Source organism: Pseudonaja textilis, chromosome 1 (assembly GCF_049901715.1).
Source record: "Pseudonaja textilis isolate UNSWEBS1 chromosome 1, rPseTex1.2, whole genome shotgun sequence".
Taxonomy (NCBI): Eukaryota; Metazoa; Chordata; class Lepidosauria; order Squamata; family Elapidae; genus Pseudonaja; species Pseudonaja textilis.
The window spans coordinates 221,516,571-221,541,744 of NC_141990.1; the positions used below are offsets into that span (position 1 = coordinate 221,516,571).

General features: G+C 42.8%; 1 protein-coding gene across 2 annotated transcripts; it reads left to right on the forward strand.

Moving 5' to 3' along the window:
* The first annotated feature begins 2,640 nt into the window (after positions 1-2,640).
* Positions 2,641-22,298, forward strand: CYP27A1 (cytochrome P450 family 27 subfamily A member 1). 2 transcript variants are annotated; one of them, XM_026707945.2, is made up of 9 exons: positions 2,641-3,239; positions 6,735-6,925; positions 9,351-9,550; positions 11,413-11,610; positions 11,845-12,005; positions 13,155-13,321; positions 15,536-15,617; positions 16,751-16,954; positions 18,959-22,298. In XM_026707945.2, the coding sequence occupies exons 1-9, from the start codon at positions 3,006-3,008 to the stop codon at positions 19,082-19,084; spliced, it is 1,563 nt and encodes a 520-aa protein (XP_026563730.2). In that variant the 5' UTR covers positions 2,641-3,005; the 3' UTR covers positions 19,085-22,298. The 2 variants fall into 2 exon arrangements, with proteins under 2 accessions (XP_026563730.2, XP_087776705.1); XM_087920579.1 differs by lacking the exon at positions 15,536-15,617 and having other exon boundaries at positions 2,822-3,239.
* The last annotated feature ends 2,876 nt before the right edge of the window (positions 22,299-25,174 follow it).

The following is a 25,174-nucleotide window of genomic DNA, read 5'->3' on the forward strand; positions in this document are numbered from 1 at the left end:
CACTACCTGTATTGATCCAGATGATCGCCTCAAATACCAATTCATATTTTGGATGGGATTGTCTTTATGTTTGGAAATTTCCCCCATTTTTTCCCCTCATCTTCCTTCCCCACCCTGAAACAGGCGAGATAGAACAGAATATACTCAGAGATGGTATATTCCTTTTATTCCATATGTACCCAAGTGATCATGATATGCATAATGATTAAAGTAAACAAATCCTGGGAATTATCAAAGGGAATTATATGAAAGAGATGAAATATGTAATTATATTTTATATGTAATATGTCCTGCATATAATAACAGCAGCGAGATTAGCACTTGCACAATATTGGAAAGGAGATTCTATGCTGACAGATAATTTAATTATCCAAAAGATTTTTGATTGCGTGGAAATGGACTAACTTTCATTAGAATTAAAAGAGAAGGAAGATTCAGATTATTATACAGTTTGGGAAAACTGGTATCATTGGATAAATAATAGAAACAAGCAATTAAATAAATAAGGAATGTATAATTTAGAAGAATATACATATGTGTGTGTGTGTGTGTGTGTGTGTGTGTGTATACACACACACACACATACATGCATATATAAATATATACGAAGAATTAGGAGTATAAAATACACACTGGAATAACAATTAAAATGTAAGCACTGTCAAAATAGATTGTAATATACGCAACACTTTCATTTTAAATATTTGTTTTGTATTTTAATGTTTTAAATTTTCAATAAAGTTTAATATTAAAAAAAATGAAAAACGTAAACAAATCCAGGGAGAATATAAATTGACAGAATTGCAACCATCCATTTTAAAACAAGCTGAGACATGTTTATTAATTACCAGAGCAAGTCTCTTGGGTTTCAGCTGAAACTCAGTTCCTTTCTTTCCAATCCCTGAAGATGGAAAAGAACCAGTATGGTGGCGTTGGGGAGGGGCGGGTGGAAGAGACTAAAGAAAAAAAGAAGGGAGGAGATTTCTTTCTTTTTAAGATTATATATTACCCGATAATAACTAAGGTATTCATTTTCCATAGCGATTCGGTTTCTAATTTAATTCTTGCAAAATCAAAGTCCTCTCCCCTCTTCCAGAAAGTGGACTGATCTTTGCGCGCATGGAGAATGCTGCTATTCAAGGCAAAACTATAGATGCAATTAAATAAAAAAGGATTTTAGCAAGTCTGAAACAGTAGAGTTCTTTTACGACTTTGCCTGCCTTCGGGTTATTGATGCAGAATGAGCTTACGAACTTGGATTCTCTAGTTACAGTCATTCTGATGCCTAATGATGTCCCAGCAAGCGGTAGCACATTGCTGATCTCAAAGCAAAAAAAAAAAAAATCTAAGCAAGGTTTGGATGTCAATGGGTGCGGTGAGGATGAAGGTCATCAGAGAAGCTCAGGATTGCAGGGTAGATTGGGAAGTAAAAAAAAAAAAACATGTCAGAAAAAGGTATTGGCAAACAATTTCCCTCCAGTAGAATACTATATCACTTGTCCATGTCCTTATGAGGAATTCAGCTCAGCTTAAGGCAGCCTCAACCTCACCTCCACATGAGGATGTAGGCGTATAAGATCACATGTGGACATTTAAATGTCCTCCTTCCATGTATAGCTTCCTTACAGGCAGATGCATTGTTTTATTTTAGACCAAGGGCGTCAAACCCAAGGCCTGGGAGCTAGATCCAGCCTGCGGGACCACCATAGAAACAGTGAAGACCAGCCAGTGGTGCCTCTGCCAGTAAAAATGTAGCTCTCCCTAGCTCTATTTTTGCTGGCAGAGGGTTGCAGGAGACTGTCCCAGCCAAAAACGGAGTTTTGCTAGCAGAGCTCTTGGGCTGCTACAGACCCTCCCCCCACCACGTGAGTGATGTCATATTGGCCATGCCTCCCCAAGCCCTTCCCCTCCCAGCCCCTCCCCCCAAGTCAAACACAACTCTAATGTGGCCCTCAATGAAATCAAGTTTGACACTTCTGCTTTAGACCGTGAGCTAACGTATTGTATTTTTCATGCAAGAAGCTGAAAGAAGGAAACAGAAAGAGAATTTGCCACTTATTTATCATGCTGCCTTCAGAGAAAAGCTGATTCTTCTGCATGCCAGCAACTCTCACCTTTTTAAATGAGGTTTCTCTGGTAATATTAATCCTAATAGTGTGGGGAACCTTTTAGGCATCTTTCCATTATCAAATGCTGCGTTCAGTGTTTTGCTTCAGTTCGGAGAGACGATTTGGGATTAAGATGCTGAATTGTGCGGCTCCTTCGGTTTGTTTTGCTACAATTTTCTAGCCCACCCTAAACCGAAGGAAGCTAGATTCCTAGAACCTCAGTACCCTTTGCTAGGACAAATACTAACTTTTCGGCTGCCCGCGTGGTGCATTAACCATTAAGCAGACTAAGCCCGTGCTTAGGGCACCAGGCCCAAAGGAGGCACCACAAAGTTGAGAATATGGCTTCGTTTGTACAGGAGTGGGGGGGGGGGACACCAAGATGTGTCAGTGCTTAGGGCACCAGTGAGCCTTAATCCACCACTGGGTTGCCCCACAGTGCGAATTGTCCCTTAACAGGCAGAAAAGGAAGGAGGCGTGGGAGGACCCGGGACGGGTTTTTGAACGGAAGGTCATTGTCATAGTCGCCTCTACTCTGATCCCGAGAGAAGGAACTCGTGACGCCAGCCTTTGCAGGGCCGAATCTTCCGCAACTGGTAGAGCTCGGCGCCGCGATTCAAAACAACCCGAACGCAACCTCATCTCCCTGTCCAGATCCGACAGGTGATGGGCGGGGAAGGGTTGGTTTTGACCCTGAGTCGCCCGCCCACGGCCTCTTGGGAAAGCGAGTCCATGAAGAATCCATGGTTCTTACTGCACTAACTTGTGTCCGCCCGCTTCTATTTCCCCCCCCTCTCCCCACCCCCCCGCTCCATTCTTACGTCTTTGGACAGCTCCTCCCGCGCTTCCTTTCCTGTTTTCCACTTACTTTCTCTGCTCAGTCTACCCAGCCGCGCTATGGGGAAGTGGAGCGGCTTTGCCGGGAGGCTGGGTCGCTGCTTGAAGTCGCCGTCCGAAGTACCCCGCCCGGCTCCCCTTTGGAGGGCTGCTTCCAACGCTGCACAGGCAGCTTCGATCCCCCGGCATGAAGAGCGGCTAAAGAGCCCGGAGGAGTTGCCCGGAACGGGGTCCCTTGGGACCCTCTATTGGCTCTTCGTGAAAGGCTACTTGCTGCACATGCACCAACTTCAGGTGATTGAGGCCACCGGGGATGTCTCCGGGGCGGTATGTGTGGTGGTCGTTGTGTGTGTGTGTGGGGGGGAGGTCCTCTGGAGGGAACGGCCTGGCACTCTTTACCGACATCATTCGTCTCAAGTAGCCAGAAGGCTGCACGGCCGCCTGGAGATGAGCGAACGAGCCAAATAATTGTCGTGGAAAACGCAGGCAGGCAGCCATCGGGCCCGAAAGGACACCGGATGCTGCTGGAGCACTAAGAGCTGAGCACCGAAGAATGGAGCTCTGTTTTTGCTGCTTCGGGGGTGATCCCAGCTCGTGTTGTTGTTGTTGTTGTTGTTGTTGTTGTTGTTATTCACCGAAGTGACTTAGGGAAGGGTCAGGATGGAGAGGAGAAAGCCACTCTGCTTATGTTCAGATGCGCTTGAGTTTGAGTACCCCCTCTGATAAAAGCCGTATTTAAAGGAGAATATTTGCAGCTCAGGGTTGACATGAGGGGTCCTTGGTGCTTTCTGAGCTGGCTTTCCTTGCAGACGTTTCATTACCCTAACTGGGTAACATCATCAGTGCTACAGAAAATGTTCCCTCACTTTCTTGCAGAATGTCTGGAAGAAAACAAGCAGGCTCTGGGACCACCAAAGACCCCACCAAAGGCATAATTATTTATGTCTATTTATGTATTTATATTTAATTAGAAATTTTATAGTTCCACCTACTAGTACATGGCAACTCAAGGCAGCTAACAAAAATATAAAAACACTGTATAAAAGAAACAAATAAAAATAAAATAGTCCTCCACCTTCCCACCCTGGCAACAACACATGTTCCTTCTAACGGTTTAATGGGCTCCATCCCATTATTTGCAATAATTTGGGAGGTGACTGTTGGTAGATCAAATGAAACTTGGGCGTCAGCATTCCAATACCAACGGCACATGGCACTGCTTCTGGAATTCAACAAGTTATAAAGAGTTGAGCCAGAAGAAAGTATTAAAACAATGAACCATGTCAATCAAAATGTGACAGAAAGGCATTAAGGAAGCTCACATTTCTGGGCTTTTTATGCAAACAGAAATTAAAACTGCCAAGTTTCAAATGAGCAGAGGATTCCTTGATAATTTTATGTATCTACTCAGAGACATGTCATTTTAAATATTAATTAAATGTAGATAAATGTGTATGGGCTTGCAGATTTACATCGGCAGTTGACTTTGCATTTTCCTAGGTGGAGCATTGCTCCAGGAGAAATTTTCCCCAGCTGATGCCCTCAAATGTTCAGTTAACCAGATATCAAATAATTACATTCCATAGCCATCTTGATGCAGGTGGATTGCATCTGAATAGCTGAAGGGCACCAGTTGGGGAAGGATCTTCTAGGGCAGGGCTGTCAAACTCTGGGCTCAAGGACTGGATGCATCACACCCATGCCCAGTTTAATGAAGTGGGGGGAGTCCCGATACTGCAGTGACAATGTGAGTTTGACAACCCTGTTCTAAGGTAGGGGTCTCTAACCTTGGTAACTTTAAGCCTGGCGGACTTCAACTCCCAGAATAATGTTTCCCTCCTTTACACTAAATATAAACATGATAGAAGAACAGTCTATGGCAGTGAAAAACTAAGAGGACTCTGCTCACAAAAAGTTAATTTAATAAAATATGTTAATAACAACAGTTCCTACTAGATGCCTTCTGTTTTTTTGATTCCCTATACAAAAAGGATATTGGAAAAATTCTCAAGAGAGAAAATGGACCCAGAGGGTAGGCTAGAATAAACATTTCATCTGCCTTTTCACTTAAAACCAAGACAAATATTTGAATTTCTTTGTCAGCACTGGCTACTTACCAGCCTGATTTTTCGGAACTTAACTTGTTTTCTCTGCTTTCCCTAACAGACTGTTGCAAGAAGTTCAGATGTACAGATTAAAGTGCTGGGTTCCAGATTAACAGATTACAAAAAGGCAGTTTTATTGCGCCACAGCAGATAAGACATGACAGTGTACTAAACATGGGCTGGGAATATCATGTTTGAAAAACAGCGTATGCAATTCGTTGGCTTTATTACTACAGAATCCATAGTCTGCTCCTGTAGGGAAATAAGTGCCAAACACGATTGAGCAAGATGAAACAACAATTCAGCAAATATAATTATATGTTATTAAATACCAGGTTGGAGATTCTTTGTTTGTTTTTAGAATATCCCAAAGTATTAACAAATATCATAATCTGATAGGCACAATAATGGCTTTTTGACATGACAGGCTGTACGCACATTGGACCTCAGGGACCTCCTTTGAATTCAACCAACAGTGAAACTGCAGAAGTGCAAGGAACAAAAAAACAAAGGCTGTTTTCATAGAAAACATTTATTTTTGGGGAAGCTGCCAGCGTCTCTCTTAGCTACTAAGAATCTGTGTAGTAACTAAATAGCTTAGTCAGTGTGTGAGGCTGGTTGTGAATTGTTACAAAAATTAGGCCACTTCAATTCAAGTTTCATAGCATGACTTTCTTTTTAAGAATAGCCACATCAGGTGAGAACAAAGAGTAAAGACATGTAAGGGTTTGGGGATGAAGGCATAAGGCTTCCATCATCTAATGCCGTGAGTTCCCACTTTTGCAGCTCAGGTAGAAGGTCATGCCCCAATTTCTCCACTGTTTGGGGCCTGTAGGTTTCCCTTTGGAGAGCATTAGTTACACTCCCGGTTTGATACAAAAACCATCTTGTAAATTATAATCCTGTGTTTAGCTAGAAATATACATTGATAAATGTTGATATCATTGAAGCCTCCCAGAGAAGAGAGGGGGAGGGGAATCCCTGTGGTTCTTTTCTTAAACCTTCATACAAACGAGAACTCATTGTATCTTCAGATCGATTTCATCCCTATTCTAGAAACAGCTCAGATTGAGCTTTTGGACAAAGGAACAGGCAAGAAAGTGCAGAAAGTGGTTACGGGGGGGCGTTGCCTGCAACTCAAAAGAGAAATGTTTCAAACGTGTTACTTATCACTTGCATTCATCCATAACATAAACCAATTGTTTTAGTATTGAATTTGACATTCCACAGCCAGCAGCCATGTTTCCTCTCATTTTTGTTTCTTTCCTAGTTTCTTACCCACACCCTCTCTCTTTGCTGCAGTGCTCATATTTCATGAGGGGAAAGAGAAAAACCATGCAGGAAGCTAGCATTGCTGAGCTTGGCAAGAGTTTTGACAGGCCTCAACCCCTAATTTATCTGCCACTCTTTCTTAGCTGAGAGGGGGGGAGGGAGGGAGGGAGAGGGGGAGAGAGAGAGAGAGAGAGCAGGTAAAGTAAAGAATAAGGTTTCTCCCTGCCAAGCTCCTACACTGATTTCTTGCTTGAAGAACTGGATCAGTCCAAATAACTGACTAACTTGACTCTCACAATTATTCCACTGAGCGATGAATGACCTATGTGCGTGCATGCACATAAACACACACAAATATATATCCCACTTTTTTGACAGCCTCCAAATGACCTCATTATTTTTTCTATTCTAGATCATTTCCAAGAAAAGGTATGGCCCCATATGGAAATCTGTTGTTGGTTCTTATCTTAATATTAATATTGGAAGTCCTGAAATCTTGGAGGAGCTGTTACGTCAGGAGGGAAAATACCCAGTGCGGAGTGACATGAGCCTTTGGAAGGAGCATCGAGACATACGGCACTTATCGTACGGCCCTTTCACTGAGTGAGTGTCAAGCAGTTGCCTACCACAAATCTATCCAGAAATTAATTAAACAAACAGACTTCTAATACAAATTCACATAAACGTGCAACTACGCCCAAAGCTAATCTATAATCTGCACGTAAGAATGAAAACAAATCAATTACTATGCCTCAAAAAAAGCTAATTACTGTATTGGCTAGCCCCAATACAACCCGTACCATGACATGTGTACCTTTCCTTAGGCAAAATTAAGAAAACTTAAGCCTGCCTAGCAGTCATGGAAGGTGTTATGTTTCTCAAATATGTGGAAGAACAACTCACATTTCATTTGAGTTCCAGAGAATGCTTGTATAATTAACTCAGAGCAACTCGTTTCTTTGGGGAAGCTGAATTAAACTTCTTAGGAGTAATTTCTGAGCATGATTTGTGCAGCCATGGTACCTGGCTTGAATCTGTAAGGGGGAAGGTATAAATATTATTTAAACAGTATTTTTCCCAGAAATGTCATGTAAGTCTTAGCATTACAGTAGATCAAAGTACTGTGCAAATTCTTCAAATGTCTTCTATTCAGTTGGTACCCTCTATATTTTAGATTAATATGACTGCTGATGAGTTGTTTATTTTTTCTTAAATTTCAAAAAGAGTACAATTACTCTTTCTTTAAAAGAAATGTCATGACTTGTGGGTTATGGGGGGAGTGTATGTTTGTGTGTGTGTAGCTATATTCACAAACACAAATAAAACATATACACTTCTATATAAAAATACATAGAAGCTTAACCTGTATGAGAAAAAGGTGTCTTGAAGAGAAAAAGAAGAAAAACTTACTATACCTAGAATATAAAAAATACAGAGGGGGAAAAAAATTCTAAATTGTGTGTGTGTGTGTGTGTGTGTGTGTGTGTGTGCATGTGCACGCGTAAAAAAGAAGCCCTATAAACAAAGTAGAGAGTTAGCTACACCTAGCTCATTTAGTTAAGCCTGCTAGTTAACTCTCCCAATAGATTCTAGTAATTCATCTGATTCCACACATGCTCCAAATGTGAGCAGAGATGGGTATTCAGCAGGTTCTGACCAGTTCTGGAGAATTGGCAGCAGAAATTTTGAGTAGTTCAGAGAACCGGCAAATCCCACCTCTGACTGGAGATTTTGCAGTATCCTTCCCCTGCCACGCCCACCATACCACTCCCACAGAACTGGTAGTGAAAAAATTTGAATCCCACCACTGCCTGTGAGAATATTGTAACCTGCATGTAGCATAGCCTCTGAAGGAGGAAGACAGGAGGAAGAGCTGTGGCCTAGACCACACTCTGATAAATGAACTCTAAGCCCAAACCAGAAATGTAATTTAATAAAGCATCTCACAACTGACCCTCCCTACTTCTGAGAGAAGTAATGGCAAGGGAAGGGAGAATTGCTTTCAAGGCATGCAAGGTTCTCTTACTGTAACCTTACAATAAAGTAAAGGTAAAGGTTTCCCTGTCCAGTCGTGTCCAACTCTAGGGTGGGCTGCTCATCTTTGGGAGCCAGCATTGTCCAAAGGCATCTTCTGTGGTTATGTGGCTAGCATAGCTATACGCAAAAGGTGCACTGAATGTGGTTTCCTTTCCATCCGTGCCTATTTATACACTGATATTTGGGTGCTTTCAAACTGCTAGGTGGGCAAAATTTGAGGCAAGAATGAGAGCACACCCTATTGTGCGGCACTCAGGTCTTGAACCCGGGCTGTCAGATTTCCAGCTGACAAATTCAGTGTTCTGATGAAGGCTTCCCAAGACCGTAATTAGTTAAAACAATTCTTGTTTTATTTCAATGATGGGAATTATGTTAATTCCCAGCCTGTAATGAGTATCAAACAGTCCCTCGAGATAAGCACGCACCTTTCTTTCCTTTGAATTACTGCCAACAACTAGAGTGCCAAATGAATTATAAAAAAACCAACCGAAGTACAAAGTCTACACAGAGCTTCAAGGATTAATCTGAACAGAACGAGCAACTTTGAAGTTTCATCACCTTTGCCCATCCTTTATACCTTATGGGAGGGGCAATCACCTCTGAGCCTTACTCCCAAGTCGTCCCTTTTGTCTCAGCTGCTCTTGCCTTCTAGCAGCTCTGCGCATATACGCACAGGGAACAGGCTCCCCTTGTTCCTCTGCCTCGCTGCTGCCAGACTCTGGAGGCTCCAGAGTCAGCACCCCATTCCCAGATGGTCCTGGCTCTGTCTCTGCATTGGACACAGGACCCTCATCCAAGTCCTCTCCAGACTCTCAGACTGGTCCCCATTCTTCCCCACTGTCCGATTCCTCTGCTATCTGCACAGGCTGCTGGCAAACCACAACACTCAGTGTCATTAACCACTGATCCAGATAGTATATTAGCATTCACAGTTTTGGCTTCCTGTCTGGACTACCTCAAAGGGCTAACAAAACATCTCTCTCATTCTTAGGGATGGAGAAAGGTGGCACCGTCTACGCCAGGTGTTGAACAAGAGGATGCTCAAGCCTTCTGAAGCTTTGCTCTATGCAGATTCCATCAATGAAGTGGTGTCTGATCTCATAGTGTACCTTCAAGATGAGAGAAGTAAAAGTTCCTCGGGAGTAAAAGTTGACGATATGGCCAACCTGTTGTACCGATTTGCCTTAGAAGGTGCGTTTGTAGCTTGTGGTGGTACTATGAATGAACTAGGAGTTCTTTTATTGAGTTCTGAGGTTGTTTCTTGTAGGTGATGCTCTTATGTCTTATTTAGCCACAGTTTACTAAGTCATGTGAGCTTTTGGAAGTTCTATGACACCAAACAATAAAATAGCTGCACAAACTATGCGTGCACAACAGCTAGGGTAAAATGGGTTTGGCTTGTTCAGTGTGTCATGTGAGCACAATCAAAATAAAGTGGAATATGAGATCTTATGACCTTTGGCAGGATTTGGTTTGGTTTGATTTTAAAAAGAAGTAGGATCAAATGTAAGGTTGAACATTATCACTGCTGCGTGCACCAAGGAGAAAATTGTTTCTTCCTTCTTCCACAAAATTCACGAAGAAAATTCCTTTTCTTATTATTGTGGTTGCAGCAGGAGAAAAAGTTGCATGCAGAAGTATTTTGTTTAGAACTGCAGCAGAGGGGGGAGATTACATTCCTTCTGCTAAGCCAGGGGTTCCAACCTTGGCAACTTTAAGACTTGTGGACTTCAACTCCCAGAATTCCAGCAAAGCTGGCTGCGGAATTCTGGGAGTTGAAGTCCACAAGTCTTAAAGTTGCCAAGGTTGGACACCCCTGTGCTAGGCTGTTCCTCATAGACATTGTAGGAAGAAAATTGGTTAATCTGTGGTGCCAAAAAGCAGGAAAAATCCAGGCCCTAGCGGGATGAGTGGAGGGCTCAGCGGGGAGGCGCTTGCTACCTTGGCGAGAGCTCTGCCACCGGGCAGGAGGGCCCACCTGTCAGCTGCGCTGGGCGCCCCAGGCAAAGCTCTTCACGCTCTGCCCAGCGCCAGGCAGGGATGGTGGCTGGGCGCTTCTTCCGGGGTGGGCCGATCCTGCGCTGTGGCCCCAGGAGATTCACCTCCCCACATGGGGTTGGGCTGCCCTCTTGGGCAGGGGAGGCTTTGTCGTACCAGTAGTAGGGCGTCATTTTTAAAAGAATTGGCTTTGCCTTCGAAGGCGAAGGGAAGGCAGTGACAGGAGCGCCTGAAGCCGAGTGTCTCCGCTGGGCTCTGGTTGCAGAGAGGAGTCCTGGCTGGCTGTGCATGGCTGTGCCAAACGCCACGGTGTTGCCCTAAACGCAACGGCAGCATGGGGAGAAGTGAAAGCAACGGTGGCGGAAGGTCTCCCGATACGAAGTGCCCCACCAGCACCGAGGTCAAAATCCAAGCCATCGCTGCCCGCCCACCCGAGGATGCAAGGGGGGGGGAAATTAAGTCACCCCCCAAAAGACAGCCTAGCCATTTTTTCGGGGGTCAAAAAAAAAAAAAGGCCTGGCCTTATTTTGTGAGAAACACGGTAGCTAGCTAGCTAGCTATCCCCACAAAGATATAAAGGGAATAAATGTTAACTGGTGGGATTCAGCCAAAGTAATTTATCACAAATTCAAGTAAAGTTTCCCATTTTTATTTATGAAACTGAATTGCTGGATAGGGCATTAAGGGAGCTGAAATACAGCATCTCTGGAAGCATAAGCTGAAAGATGCCTTAACATGAAGCAGCCTTCCGAATAGACACTATGCTTCCAAGCAGGGAGAATATCCCTCCTTGGAGAGTTTGAGTCAACTGTCTACAAATGTTGCCTGATTATCAGTATGGCCACTGTACAGTATATCCTGCTCACTGGACTGTCATCCATTTCAGTACTTCTATACAAATTGGAAGCATAACCAGAATACCTTTCACTATGACTAATGGCACTCTTCCCACATCTCATCTTTATCTGATCCATTTCTTTCAAGACTCCAGGTTTTATTTTCCTACTGGCTGCCATTGTGCATAATTATATGACTCATGTATTTTTTACTTCCAGGTATCTCCTATATTCTTTTTGAGACCCGCATTGGCTGCCTAGAGAAACAGATACCCACTGAAACAAAAAAATTCATTGATGCTATTGGATATATGTTCAGGAATTCTGTCTTTGTCACCGTCCTACCTAAATGGACACGGAACAGGCTGCCTTTCTTTAACCGCTACCTAGAAGGCTGGGATATTATCTTTGGCTTTGGTACGTGAGTGATAGGGATCTGAGAATAAGTCTGTGGATTTCTAGTCAAATCAGCTTGATTTCATCCCAGGAGCTGACATTTGTCTGTGTTCCTCTTGGGAAATTTGTATTTTCTTTAAGCTACTTTGCATAGCCAAGGAATCAATGGATGAATACCTGTCCATTATAATGGACATTGTCTTGCTCGTCTCAATATTGTGAACCGTCAGTAACCGAAGCTCTTTCATGCTGTAGGAAAAAAACTGATTGATCAGAAGACTTTGGATTTAGAGAAGCGTCTGGAACAGGGTGAGGAAGTTTCAGGATACTTGACATACTTGCTTACCAGTGGGCAACTTAGTCATGAAGAGATATATGGAAGCATAGCAGAGCTGCTATTGGCTGGTGTTGACACGGTAGGACATTGACTACCTATTCTTCCAATATGGGTGCCCTGACGCTTGAGGAGCAAAAGTGATGGCAAACACTTGTCATATTGTTGAGCATGTGGTCACCTGCTGATCAGCCTATATTCCTTCACACTACTGCTTGAAAGCCCCAAAATGCACTAGAATAGTGATGGCGACTCATGAGTGTCAAAGATGACACACTACAATGTTTCGCCAATGTTCACTAAGATCCGGCGACTATTCTTGAAAGCATGCTCTGTTCTCTTGTGATTTTCTGAGGCTGAAGAAGCTACATGAGAATGGACATGAGTCCATGCAGTCTCTGGACCTTCTGAAAATCATGTGAGAATGAGATACGCTTTCAATACAGTTTTCAGAGTTTGCAGAAGCCACTGGAGACCATTCTCTGCAGATGATTCAAGACCAAAGGCCTCGTGCGACCCACAGCAGCCTCAGATAAACTGCAGGGACCTGTCAACAGAAAGAAAACATCATGTAAAGATAAGCAGTTATGTGGCAGATCCTGGGCAGGGGAAATGAGGAATTGTATGAAATGGCCTTTTCGAATGGCAGCAGGGCCCTAAGGCTGAAGTCCAAGACCTGGACCTCTACTTCAGGCTCAACATTTGCCCCACCGTGCCACTGTACAGGGTGGCTTAGAACAGGGAGGTTGGGGCGATAGAGAATTGTTTATCTTTGGTTTAGTATGTGTGTGCATGTATGGCATGGGAGCAGAATCAAGTTAGGCATTTTCCAAATTTTTGACACACTGAGCCCAAACGTTTGCTATGACTGCACCAGATGTTTAAGAGTATTCTTCTAGAGCAAAAATAGGAAGCTATTTTGTACGAAGACAGATTTCTTTTTATCTACTTGTTGAATTGCCTGTTTTATTTACTATATTTTCATACTAACACACTCCGCAAGACCCATGGTGATGCACAGTTGTTGGCCATTTTAAATGGCAGTAATTTGCTCATTTCCAGAGAGCCTTTCTATTCCATTTTCTGATCCTTTGACCTTGAGTAATGTCATGGGCATCCCAGCGTCTGACATAAGTCATAGCGTTTGTGATGATGTCGTCACACCTGTCTGTTCATTCCCCTGCCCAGAGCGGAAGTCTATCACCTTCCATCTCTCGTTTGGTCTTTTCAGACATCCAATACTCTGTCTTGGTGTTTGTACCACCTGGCTAGAAACCCAGACATCCAGGAAGATTTATACCAGGAAATAGCCAATGTGGTATCCCCAGACCAAATTCCTGAAGCCAAGGTCATCAACAAGATGCCTCTGCTTAAGGCGATAATTAAGGAGACTCTCAGGTAGGAGCCTCTCTATGGTTGAGCAAAGAAGCCGGATGCAGTCTTAACCTCAGATCAAGGATAGAGTGGCTACTATTGCAGCTTTGCAGCCTGGGTTTTTAAGAAACTACCGACAGATCTCATATTGCAACCATAATGGACCCTACACCATTATTATGACCCAATTTTATGTGGTGGTTGCTAAGCGAATCACCGTGGGCATTCAGTGAACCAATTGTTTGCTGTGAGCACAGTTTTGCTGAAAACTGGAAATGCCGCTTTTCAACAAAACTATGGTAAAACAGTCACGTGACCGAAGGATACTGCAAACAGCTTAAATACAGTTATATTGCTGAGTTCCTCAAGGTTGTGACTGTGGGGGGAAGGAGCAACTGTCAGAACTTCAAATCTGAGTTGTAAATAACTCCAAGGTAAGTTGGTCATGTTGAGGACTACCTGCATTTATGGGAATGTAAGGCTGGAAGTCTTGCAGATGCAAAATTCTGGGTGAGACAGTGGCTCACCTGATGTGTTCAGGAAACCGTGAAGCACAAAAAGAATATTTGTCAGCTGCTAGAAACTAGTACAGTATTCCCCCACAACCCAGTTTTTAATGTGTGGTTCTGAGGGCCTTTCTGTGGCTTTCATATTTGTGTATGTGTGCCATTAAGGTAGTCTTGGGTCCTGATAACCAGGGGTGGGATTCTACCAGTTCACACCTATTCACTAGAACTGGTTGTTAACATTCTAAGCAGTTCGGAGAACTGGTTGTTAGAAGAAATTACTGGCCTAATCCTGTAAGGAAGGCAGGAAGGAAACATTCTGGGGTTGCTTACAGATACAGATAATCAGAGTTGGAAGAGACCTTGTAGGTCATCTAGTCCAACACCCTGCCCAAGCGGGAGACCCTACATCATTTCTGACAAATGGGAGTCCAATCTCTTCTTGAAAGTCTCAAGTGATGGCGCTCCCACAACTTCCGAGGGCAAGCTGTTCCATTGGTTGATTGTTCTCACTGTCAGAAAGTTTCTCCTTGTTTCCAAGTTAAATCTCTCCTTGTTCAGTTTCCATCCATTATTCCTTGTCTGGCCTACAGGCACTTTAGAAAATAGTTTGACCCCTTCCTCCCTGTGGCAGCCCCTCAAATATTGGAAGACCACTATCATGTCTCCCCTGGTCCTTCTCTTTACTAGACTAGCCAAGCCCAGTTCCTGCAACTGTTCATTCTATGTTTTAGCCTCCAGTCCCCTAATCATCCTGGTTGCCCTTCTCTGTACTTTTTCTAGAGTCTCAACATCTTTTTTATAATGTGGTGACCAAAACTGGATGCAGTACTCTAGGTGTGGTCTTACTAAGGCTTTATAGAGTGGTATTAATACTTTCCTTGATCTTGACTGTATCCCTCTGTTAATACAACTCAGGATTGCATTAGCTTTTTTGGCGGCGGCTGCACACTGCTGGCTCATATAGCTGGTTGTCCACTAAGACTCCAGCTGCCTCTCCGTTAACCCTTATTACATTCTTGGCAGGACTTGACTTCCTGTCTCTGGAACTTCTCTGGAGGTTTTCCCCCCCTCCTTTGCTGGTACTTTGCTTGTGTGGAGTGACCATTCAAATTTACAGTGGCACTGAAAAAAGTGACTTATGACCATTTTTCACACTTACAACTGTTGCAGCATCCCCACAGTCATGAGAGGCCAGGCGAGGAGATGCATGCCTCGATGTGAGTGATATTGAGTTGGCCACACCCACCAACTAAGCCACACCCACAGAACCGGTTGTTAAAAAATTTGAATCCCACCCCTGCTGATAACCACAAGTCTGAAAGGAAATTGTCCCGTTTTCTAGCTGGGTCAGGATTTTTCTGCCAGTTAATATAACACACTATAATCACATTTTTACAATGCTCCCTTAGCACCTGGCATTCTTGACTAAAAAGGGGGTTCTTTCCTCCCTTCGATTTATTTGAATGGATTTGAGTCAATTGTTGACCTGTAAAACCTCTTGGACTAACCTCTGCAGTTTTCTTGGCAAGGTTTTTCAGGAGTGGTTTTGCCATTGCCTCCTTCCTAGGGCCAAGAATGAGTGACTGGTCTAAGGTCATCAAGCTGGCCTAGGTGATGAACCTATGATGCACGCCAAACCCAAAAGGGTTGTGATTGCTGGCCTAGGTCATTAGGGGCCTCTTCCTGATGTTCAATGCTGTCCACTGATCTGCCACTTCCTCCTTTGAAGGCTTTATCCGGTGGTCCCCACCAACGCACGGATTATTGCAGAGAAGGAAGTTGTCATTCAAGGATACCAGTTCCCGAAGGATGTAAGTACTAGTGTAGTATTGATCTTGTAAGCAGGACTTCTCTAAGTGAATTGGGCTTAATCACCAGAAAGAATGTGAAATATAATGTAATCATTGGGATAGCTGTTCTGACCCAAACCTGGTTCCAAGTCAGCAAACACAAGACAAAGGCAGCAGCACAACCTTTTAATGTTTCATCTATGAATTTTGTTTCTTCACAGATAAAAGGCTGCTTCGAACTAATTAGCTCCGACAAGAAAGAGCCTTGCCAAGTTTTGGCAAGGCTGCCAAAAAAACAACATTATAAGAAATAGTTTACAATACAAGAGTCTTCAAATACCAATTGTAATGTCCACGAGGCTGAGTTTCAAAATGTCTTTGCTTGCTACAAAGAACGTTCGCTGCACAGCTGGCTTTTATCTTCTTGAAGGAGGGGCCATTACCTTGCAGACTTACTCCCGAGTCACCCGTGCTGTTGTAGCTGCTCTCTCCTGCGAGCAATCCTGCATGCGCGCGCACTTGGCACAGGCTCCTTGGGAATCTCCTCATCGCTGCTGCCAGCCCCCACAATCTCTGAAGGCAGCAGTCCACTCCCTAATGGTCCTGGCCCCTCATCTGAGTCCTCACTCTCCTCAGCCCTCCGCACCTGCTGCCGGCTAACCACAACAATAAGCAGTCCATGCTAGGAAAGCTAGCACTCATTAGGAATGTCAGTCCATGCTGGGCAAAGTAAGGCAAAGTCTAGGAAAATGGACAGGTTGGAATATATAAGGATCAAGGATTCAATTAGAAAGCAATTTTATTTATAAGATAATTGTTTCCCTATGGAATATAAAGTAAGCTATGCAGTCTGAGAACTCACTACAGGCCAATACCAACACAGGTGATGAAGGCACACACTCTGTTCCTGTTGCACACAAGCCGTAGAGCTTGATCTTCGTCAACTGACAGCATTTGCATTTTGGAAACATGCCAGTATTCTATCCCCTCCCACGTGGAAGGGATCCCCGTGTTGACTCTGCCCATGTTTGTTGCCATCACCATAGATCTGCCTGAGGAAGAATCTTGTTGAAAAGCAGTATCTCCCGTTGGCTTACTCTGTAATAATCCTTTTTCTAATTTTTTTTTTTGTCTGTGCTTTCCATTGGGCTTAGACCCTCTTTGTGCTGGCTCACTACGGCATCTCGCATGACGAGGCCAACTTCCCGGAGCCAGAACGCTTCCTGCCACACCGCTGGTTGCGAGACCGGAGAGAGGTGTCTCCTCACCCTTTCAGTTCCATTCCCTTTGGTTTTGGAGTCCGTGCTTGTGTAGGGCGTCGCATTGCTGAACTTGAAATGCACCTGGCTCTGATCCGGGTAAGTAGTTTCTGTGTGTGAGCGCACGCGTGCCAGTCTCGGTATGATCTGTGATGTCGTGGCTGCAAAATAAAGTGAAATTCCAACTTCATTTCTGGGGTTCAAGTCTGGTTTCCATCCGCAGGGAAATCAGCGGGATTCCACCCTTTCCCCTGACCTTTTGTTGCCTGTTAATGTAGGGGAAATATACATTTTGTTAGCTGTTTCCCAGAAGGTGGAAGGTGGGTTAGATGAAAAATACAGATAGTCCCCAACTTACAATCGTTCAAAGTTAAAATGGCACTGAAAAAAGTGACTTACAACTGGTCTTCGCCAGTGGTGGGATTCACAATTTTTTTTACTACCGGTTCTGTGGGCCTGACTTGGTGGGCGTGGCAGGGGAAGGATACTGTAAAATCTCCAGTCAGAGGTGGGATTTGCCGGTTCTCTGGACTACTCAAAATTTCCACTTACTGGTTCTTCAGAACCGGTCAGAACCTGCTGAATACCACCTCTGAGGTGATCAATGGGGGAAACTGGACTCACCAGTAACCACTGCATGATTCACCTAACAACTGCAATAAGAATCATAGAGTCAGATGGCTGGAAGGGATCTTGGAGGTCTTCTAGTCCAACCCCCGGCCCGAGGCAGGATTACTTATACCATTCCAGACAAATGGTTGTCCAGTATTATTATTTTTTTGAAAACTTCCAGCGATGGAGCAACCACAACTCAGGGAAGCAAGCTGTTCCATTGATTAATTATTCTTACCCTCAGGAAAGTCCTCTTTATTTCCAGGTTGAATCTACCACTGACGAGCTTCCCACCCATTGCTCCGTTATCTGCCTTCGGGTGCTACGGAGAATAAATTTACACCATCTTCCTTGTGACAGTCCCACGAGTATTGGAAGGCTGCTATCATGTCTCCCCTGAGCCTTCTCTTCCTTAGGCTGAACACACCTAGTTCCTTTAGCCGTTCATCATATGATTTCCCCTCCAGACTCCTGATCATCCATGTAGCTCTTCTCTAAATTACTTAAGAACCAATTACAGCAAAAAAAAGTCGTAAAATTGGGCACGATTCACTTAACATCCACCTTGTTTCGCAACTGAAATTCTGGTCCCAATTGTAGCGGTAGGTCAAGGATTACCTGTGTCTAATCCTTCAAGCATGTGGTATATTTGGAAACCCTGTGACTTCATGGTCTTTACGGGACTGACCATTCTCTCCTTCCCATCCCATTGCTCTTCATAGTAGATTTAACTTCAGTGGGTAGTTGGAATAGAAACAAAGGGGTACAATAAGACGACCTTCCTCATTTCAAGAAGCAAAGCCAAAGTCAGAGAAGTAGCAATTTCCCTATGCCAGAAGATGTAGAAAAGAGAACAAAATGTATTTATTTGGGAACTCTACCGTTTTAAGTATGACGTGATCCGTGGATACGACTTTAGGAGGAAAAGGTCATTCCTTCTCCATTCTCATGACTTTGCCAACTGGCAACCATTTTGTCATAAAATGCTGCGATGCAGGAGGTCAGAAACAAATATCAGTACAGATAGTCCTCAACTTATGACCACAATTGAGCCCCAAATTTATGTTGCTAAGTGAGTCATTGGCTAAATGAGTTTTGCCTCATTTTATGAAATTTGTTTACCACATTTGTTAAGTGAATCACTGCAGGTGTTATAAATTAGTAACCTGGTTGTTAAGTGAACCTGGTTTCCCCACTGACTTTTTTTGTCAGAAGGTTGTACAAGGGGATCACATGACCCTGGGACACTGCAAATGTCATAAATATGAGTCAGTTGCCAGGCATCCAAATGTAAATCATTTGACCGTGGGAATGCTGCAGTGGTCATAAGTGTGAAACGTGGCCATAAGTCACTTTTTTCAGTGCCGTTGTAAGTTTGAAAGTCACTATTGTAAGTCGAGGACTACCTGTTATCTGAATGGATTTAGGCAAGGTAGAACCGGACAAGAGGCCCATGAAATAATGTACAATTTTTCTCTGGGTTGTTTCCAGATAATCCAGAAGTTCTTGATCAGACCAGACCCACAATGCACAGATGTGAAGCCTCTCTCCCGTATTGTGCTGGTGCCAGACAAGCCTATTAACCTGGATTTCCTTGAGCGACACACAGTGCTTTAATGCTTTATTCAGCCCGAGAGTCTGCAGAGAATCTGCTCTGGGATGGAGATTGTGTCCTGGATGGTCTACTGACATAGTGTTTGAGGTGCTCCGTTCTTCAGGTGCGATTCAGTCTAAAGGGTGTCCCTCTTACCTGTACTAGTGGACTTTCTATGGACAGCTCACCAGAAGCAACATTTGCAGCCTTTTGAGGCTTCCCTCAAAAGTACACCCATAAGGTTGATTGCCAGCATCCCGCTTTCCCATTCCTGGGCTTCCAATAATCAGTGGTCAAGCTTAGAATAAAGCCAAGCTAGGTCACCTTGGGCTAGCCACGTTCTCCCTCAGCCCTAAGACAGAGACAATGGCACATCACTTCTGAAAAACCTTACCAAGAAAACCATAGGGGCTTTTCCAGGCGATTTCTGAGAATGTGACACAACTGAATGAAAAAACAACCCCCCCGTTGCTTCAGCCAATTAAAAATCCTCTTTGGATGGGAGGAGGCCTTCTTGCCTTCAATTCTACATGCTCCCTCCTTTCAGAGAAGTGTATGTAGGATGTGCGGTTCGTTCTATTGCCTCAAGCGAAACCAAAGAAAAAGGAAAAAAGGAAGAAAACAAAAAACAAGAAAGTCCAGTTGCCTCCTGAAAAAGCACCTTTGGGACTATTGCCACATAATTCCTTAGATATTTGAAAATGATGTAATCTAATTACTCCAAACTGGAAGCAGAGATGAGAGCCTAAACTGCACTTCAAACAGCGGGAGTTTAACTTCTTCCCTGGATTTTGTACACTTGAGTGCAAATTTCAGAAGGGAAGATACCATTACACTTTCAGGCTTTCTCCATGTTCACGCTCCATATATGAGTGCCAGGGAAGATCTTATACGAGTGCCATCTTTGCAGGCTACCAAGAATTCCTGGAGAAGTTGGCAATCATTGGTTCAGAGGCTGTGGTTTTTGCTTCATTAATGCAGTCAGAGTACAGGTACATTTATTTTAATATAAAAATAGCCAGAAAAGAACATAAGATGACATATGAAATAAACATACTAATTATAACAACTAATATAATTAATATTGCTTGTGGAATGACTGGAATTATCCAAGGAAAAACACTCTTTTTTGGCTGGATGCTATATAAATGTAACAAGGACAACTCAGATATAATTCTTATTGTATATTCAAACCAGGATGCTACGTATATAGCAGGCAGAGTTGGGGGTTAGAGATTCAAACATACAGTCGGCCATGAAGGGGACTAGGGTAAGTCTTTCAGCTAAATCTCCATCACAAATGCCTGAGAATAAAATTTGCTTCCACACAGGTTTCCTTGTAGGAAAAAAGATGAAAATATATATAAATTATGAAGTATATTATTAGTGGGAAATACGCTTACCTGATTTCTAAGAAGCCTCTACAAATTTGTCCACTAGCAAGTTGATAAGCAAAAATCAGCAAACTAACTGGCTGTTAGACTTGCCAGATCTACAGATTAAAATGCCTGGGTAGAAACTGAGAAACCCTGAGTTCCAGTTCCAGTCCCCCTTTAGACACGAAACCAGCTGGATGACCTGGGCCAGTCACTCTCTCTCTCAGCCTTAGGAAGCAGGTAAGTCCACAGCATTTCTGAAAACCCTGCCCAGAAAATTGTGGGAAGATTGTCCAGAGAGTCACCAGGAATCATTACTGAAAGGTTTGTACAGGCACATGCATCAACACACACACACACACACACATATACAGAGAGGGGGGCAGGGAGGGAGGGAGGGACTGTTTATGGAGGCACTTTCTTGGCATGTGCACATGTGCATGCATGCACACACAGACATTGGCTGTTTAGAGCATGGAAGCACTGATTGAAAAGTTGTCATTGGCACGTGTGTGTGCAAATACATGCATGTGCAAACACAGACACAGACATATTGACTAAACTTTCATAGAAGAAGAGGTGAAAATGAATAAAAATTATTACTGGAGCTTTAAAATGCATCAAATGGTTTATATCACAAGGTATTTATTTACAGTTTATTGAACATAAAAATGTCCAAGGCCTGACTGTTATACTGGTATGTTTTATTTCTGGCCTCTATGCAGCACATCTGTCAGTGTAATGAAGTCAAGCTGGAACCAAAATTTAAAATAGTCCTACAGGATCATGAAGTAGTCATACAGTAGTCTTTTTTGTTTGTTTGTTTTTGTTTGTTTAGGCACCCAAATAGCTAGCCAGTAAGGTACACAAGCTGCTACTGCTATCATCATCACTACCATTCTCTTGTAAATGTAATTAAAGCTACAGAAAAATTGGTCTCAAACTAAAAATGGTTATCCCAAAGGTGCTTTTCAAAAGGCAACTTCAAGGAAAAACAAAGTCCAGTTGCTTTTTGAAAAAGCACCATTGGGTTTCTCTTTAATCGTACATTAGGGTATTAAATGAAATAAGCTAGGCTTGCTTTTTATATGTGTGTGAGATAACAGAACAAATTCTAGAGTGGTGAGTTTTAAACTTTAAGTTGTGTGGACTTCAACTCCCAGAATTCTTGGAGTAGAAATCCACACTCCTTAGAATGGCTGACTGAAAAACAGAGCTACAGAGCTATTGTTAAGTGTGGAGAAGGGGAGGAAAGAGACTTACTTCAGAAGGCCAATACTGTAGCATCACTGGTTTAGGCCTTCTTCTGAATTTTGCAACTGGCTGTCTTGGGTAGATTTGGAATCTGTCTTAGATCTGCTCTGTGTCAAGATGAGGATCTTATTTCAAAAGTGCAGGTTTTGAGCATGTGCAATAGTTTGTTCAAGGCAGAGGAACATCACTGAACTGAGAAGGCGAGCTAGTAATTTATCTGCTAAATCTTTTGCTCTGACCTGGATATTCGACATCACTGAAGAGGCCACTGAGCAGGGCTACCTTATCTATGGTCTCAGGGCTCATTTCTTTGTTCAACGTTACCAGCAAACTGTAATATATGATGGGGCAGAAAGAATTGTATTAAATATAGGAAGAGCAATATTGTTCATAAGTATTTTTTAAATTTGGGTTGAGCTTAAACGGAATTGAATGTAGTTGCGACTGATTCCAATTACAGCAAAATTGTCTGACCTATTATTCTGTGAGTATGTAGTTAACCACATGGATACACTGTAAGTAAATCTTAAAAGCTGTTCTAAGGGCTTTTTAAATAGAAAAGCAGGATGAAAATATTTTAAAATAAAGGAACTTGTCTGTCTGGTAATTTTCTTTGCATTTCTTTGATAAAGAATGGTTGAAAAAACTTAACAGGCATAGGAAAAAAAGGTGGAAAATATATCTTTTTTATTTCAGAGAACTAGTGTCAAATCACCATGCTTTCTTCACTTACTTTATCATGGCATTTTCTTGCAACCATCATCCAAAAACTGACATACAGATAATCTTTGATTTACAACAGTTCATTTAGTGACTATTCAAAGTTACAACCACACTGAAAAAAGTGACTTATGATCAGGGGTGGAATGCTACCGGTTCTGTCCAGCTCTGTAGAACTGATAGCTCTGAAGAGCAGCAGACACCGAACCGGTTCTGTGTTTGCTGCTGTTTGGCCCACCCGCCCACCTGGGCTCTTACCTGTCCTTTATTTCCTGCTTTTTCAACCTCAGCTGCTTTGTGCAGCACAGCTGCGGTTGAAAAAGCAGCTTTTCAAATTCTGCGCACCTGCACGCAGGGCTTTTCAGTTGTCCGGGAGGCATAGCTTAAGGTTTTTTTACACACGCGTGCAAAACATAGTCACCGAACCAATAGTAATGCCGGTTGAATCCCACCCCTGCTTATGATCATTTTTCACACTTATGACCATTGCAGCACACACCCCCGTCACCTGATCAAAATCCAGATGTTTAGCAACTGGCTCCTATTTCTGTCAATTGCGGTGCCCCACAGGGTCATGTGATCTGCTTTTGTAACCTCCTAACAAGCAAAGTCAATGGGGAAGCTGGATTTACTTAACGATGTTGCTAACTTAACTGTAATGATTCACTTAACAAGTGTGGCAAGAAAGGTGGTAAAAAGGGGCAAAACTCACTTAACAAAGGTCCCACTTAGCAACAGAAATTTGGGGCTCCATTGCGGTCGTAAGTCAAGGACTACCTGCACTGCATTTTCACCATCGCTAGCTTTTAATTCAGATTGCAAAGGTTGTTTTCAGACAGGTGTCTCTGAGTCCCAATGATCATATTATTTGAAACTGGAGTTTTTCTTATTTATATCCCTCTATATTTTTCCTCACAGAGATATGATACACTGTAACTCCTACATATTCCTTAGATAATGTAACTTTTGTAGAGTCATCATATGCATGCACATTTTAACAGATTTTTAAAATGTTAAATGGTTTCCATATGTTTTAAAGGAAAAAAAATGAAAACTTTGTAACTACATAAATGCATTGATACTATATAATAATATTGTGTACACATATATAATATGTTATTGTGTAATTGACTAAAATAAATTGACATAGAGAGTTGCCAATGGAAAAATAATGAACTTTTGCATGACACTATAAAGCTTTCCCATTGTTTCCCTTAATGGTTTAGCCTGGTAAAAATAAATGGTAAAAAAAAAATACAGCTAGAATGCAGTATATCTATGGGGTCATGCTGGAGGAGGAAAAATGACAATTTCTCTGTGTTTCTTGCTAAAGCTTTGACTCTATATTATCATGGGTGACTCGGCCTTCCACACTTCCGAAATCAGTAAAATTATTTATTTATTTAGCTTAGTTTAGTTTGTCAAGCATGGATCAGAAAACAAATATAAGTTTATATGAACATAACATATAAACATGTTAAGTATAAACAGGTATAAGTATCTACATAATAAATGAGTACAAATAAATGGGAACAGTAGGACAGGGACGGTAGGCACGCTGGTGCGCTTCTGCCCACCCCTTACAGACCTCTTAGGAATGGAGGGAGATCCATGGTAGACAGTTTAAGGTTAAAATTTTGGGAGTTTGAGGATGTAACAACAGAGTCAGGTAGTGAGTTCCAGATGTTGACCATTCTGTTGCTGAAATCCAGTGGTGGGATTCAAATTTTTTTACTACCGGTTCTGTGGGTGTGGCTTGGTGGGTGTGGCGGGGGGGTTACTGCAACACCCCCATTCCCTCCCCACCCCACTAACCTGCTTTCCAGCTCCCTTCTCCTGTGCAGGGCAACAAAAGAAGACCCAGCCGATCAGCTGGGACTCAAGAGGCAGAGAATAGATAGGGGTGGGGGCAGGCCAGAGGTGGTATTTGCCGGTTCTCCAAACTACTCAAAATTTCCACTACCGGTTCTCCAGACCTGGTCAGAACCTGCTGAATACCCACCTCTGCTGAAGTTGTATTTTCTGCAAACGAGTTTGGAGCAGTTTACTTTACGTTTGTATCTGTTGTCTGCCCACGTGTTATTGTGGTTGAAGCTGAAGTAGTCATTGACAGATAGGACATTGTAGCAGACAATTTTGTGTACTAAGCTTAGGTCAGACCATAGGTGGTGTAGTTCTAAATTATCTAGGTCCAAAAGTTCCAGCCTTCTGGCATAAGGTATTCTATTGCGAGCTGAGGAATAGAGTACTCTTCTCGTGAAATACCTCTGAACTCATTCAACTGTATTAATGTCCATTATACAGTGTGGATTCCAGGCAGATGAGGACCCAGATTGTTGGGGGCAATACACTGACTCTGTAAACTGCTTAGAGAGGGCTGTAAAGCATTATGAAGCGGTATATAAGTCTAAATGCTATTGCTATACAATAGTTATCTTACTACATTGCACTTGGGAAGGATCTATTCAAAATCATTTTCTACTTGGAGACCTTTCCCCACCAATCCTTCTTCCATCCTTGCTAAGCAGAAAAAAACAGATTAGTTTCACTAGGCTTTTCAACTTTTTTTTTTTTCAACTGTTAGGGGCATCTGCCCACCAGCCTTCCTGCCACACATGAAAACAGTCTTAAGAGCTGGCTGACTTCCATCAAATGATAGGCTAAACAAGGGTCAGCTACTTTGTGGCTCAGTCTGTGTTTCTGGTTGCATTTATACCCCAACTGAATTAAAGCCATTATTTAACCAGAACTCTGTATGCAGCA

Coding starts and splice junctions, on each gene's coding strand:
- CYP27A1 (XM_026707945.2), top strand. CDS start 3,006: ATGGGGAAGTGGAGCGGCTTTGCCGGGAGGCTGGGTCGCTGCTTGAAG. Junction 6,926..9,350: donor TCGTACGGCCCTTTCACTGA/GTGAGTGTCAAG, acceptor TCTCATTCTTAG/GGATGGAGAAAGGTGGCACC. Junction 16,955..18,958: donor TGCACCTGGCTCTGATCCGG/GTAAGTAGTTTC, acceptor GGTTGTTTCCAG/ATAATCCAGAAGTTCTTGAT.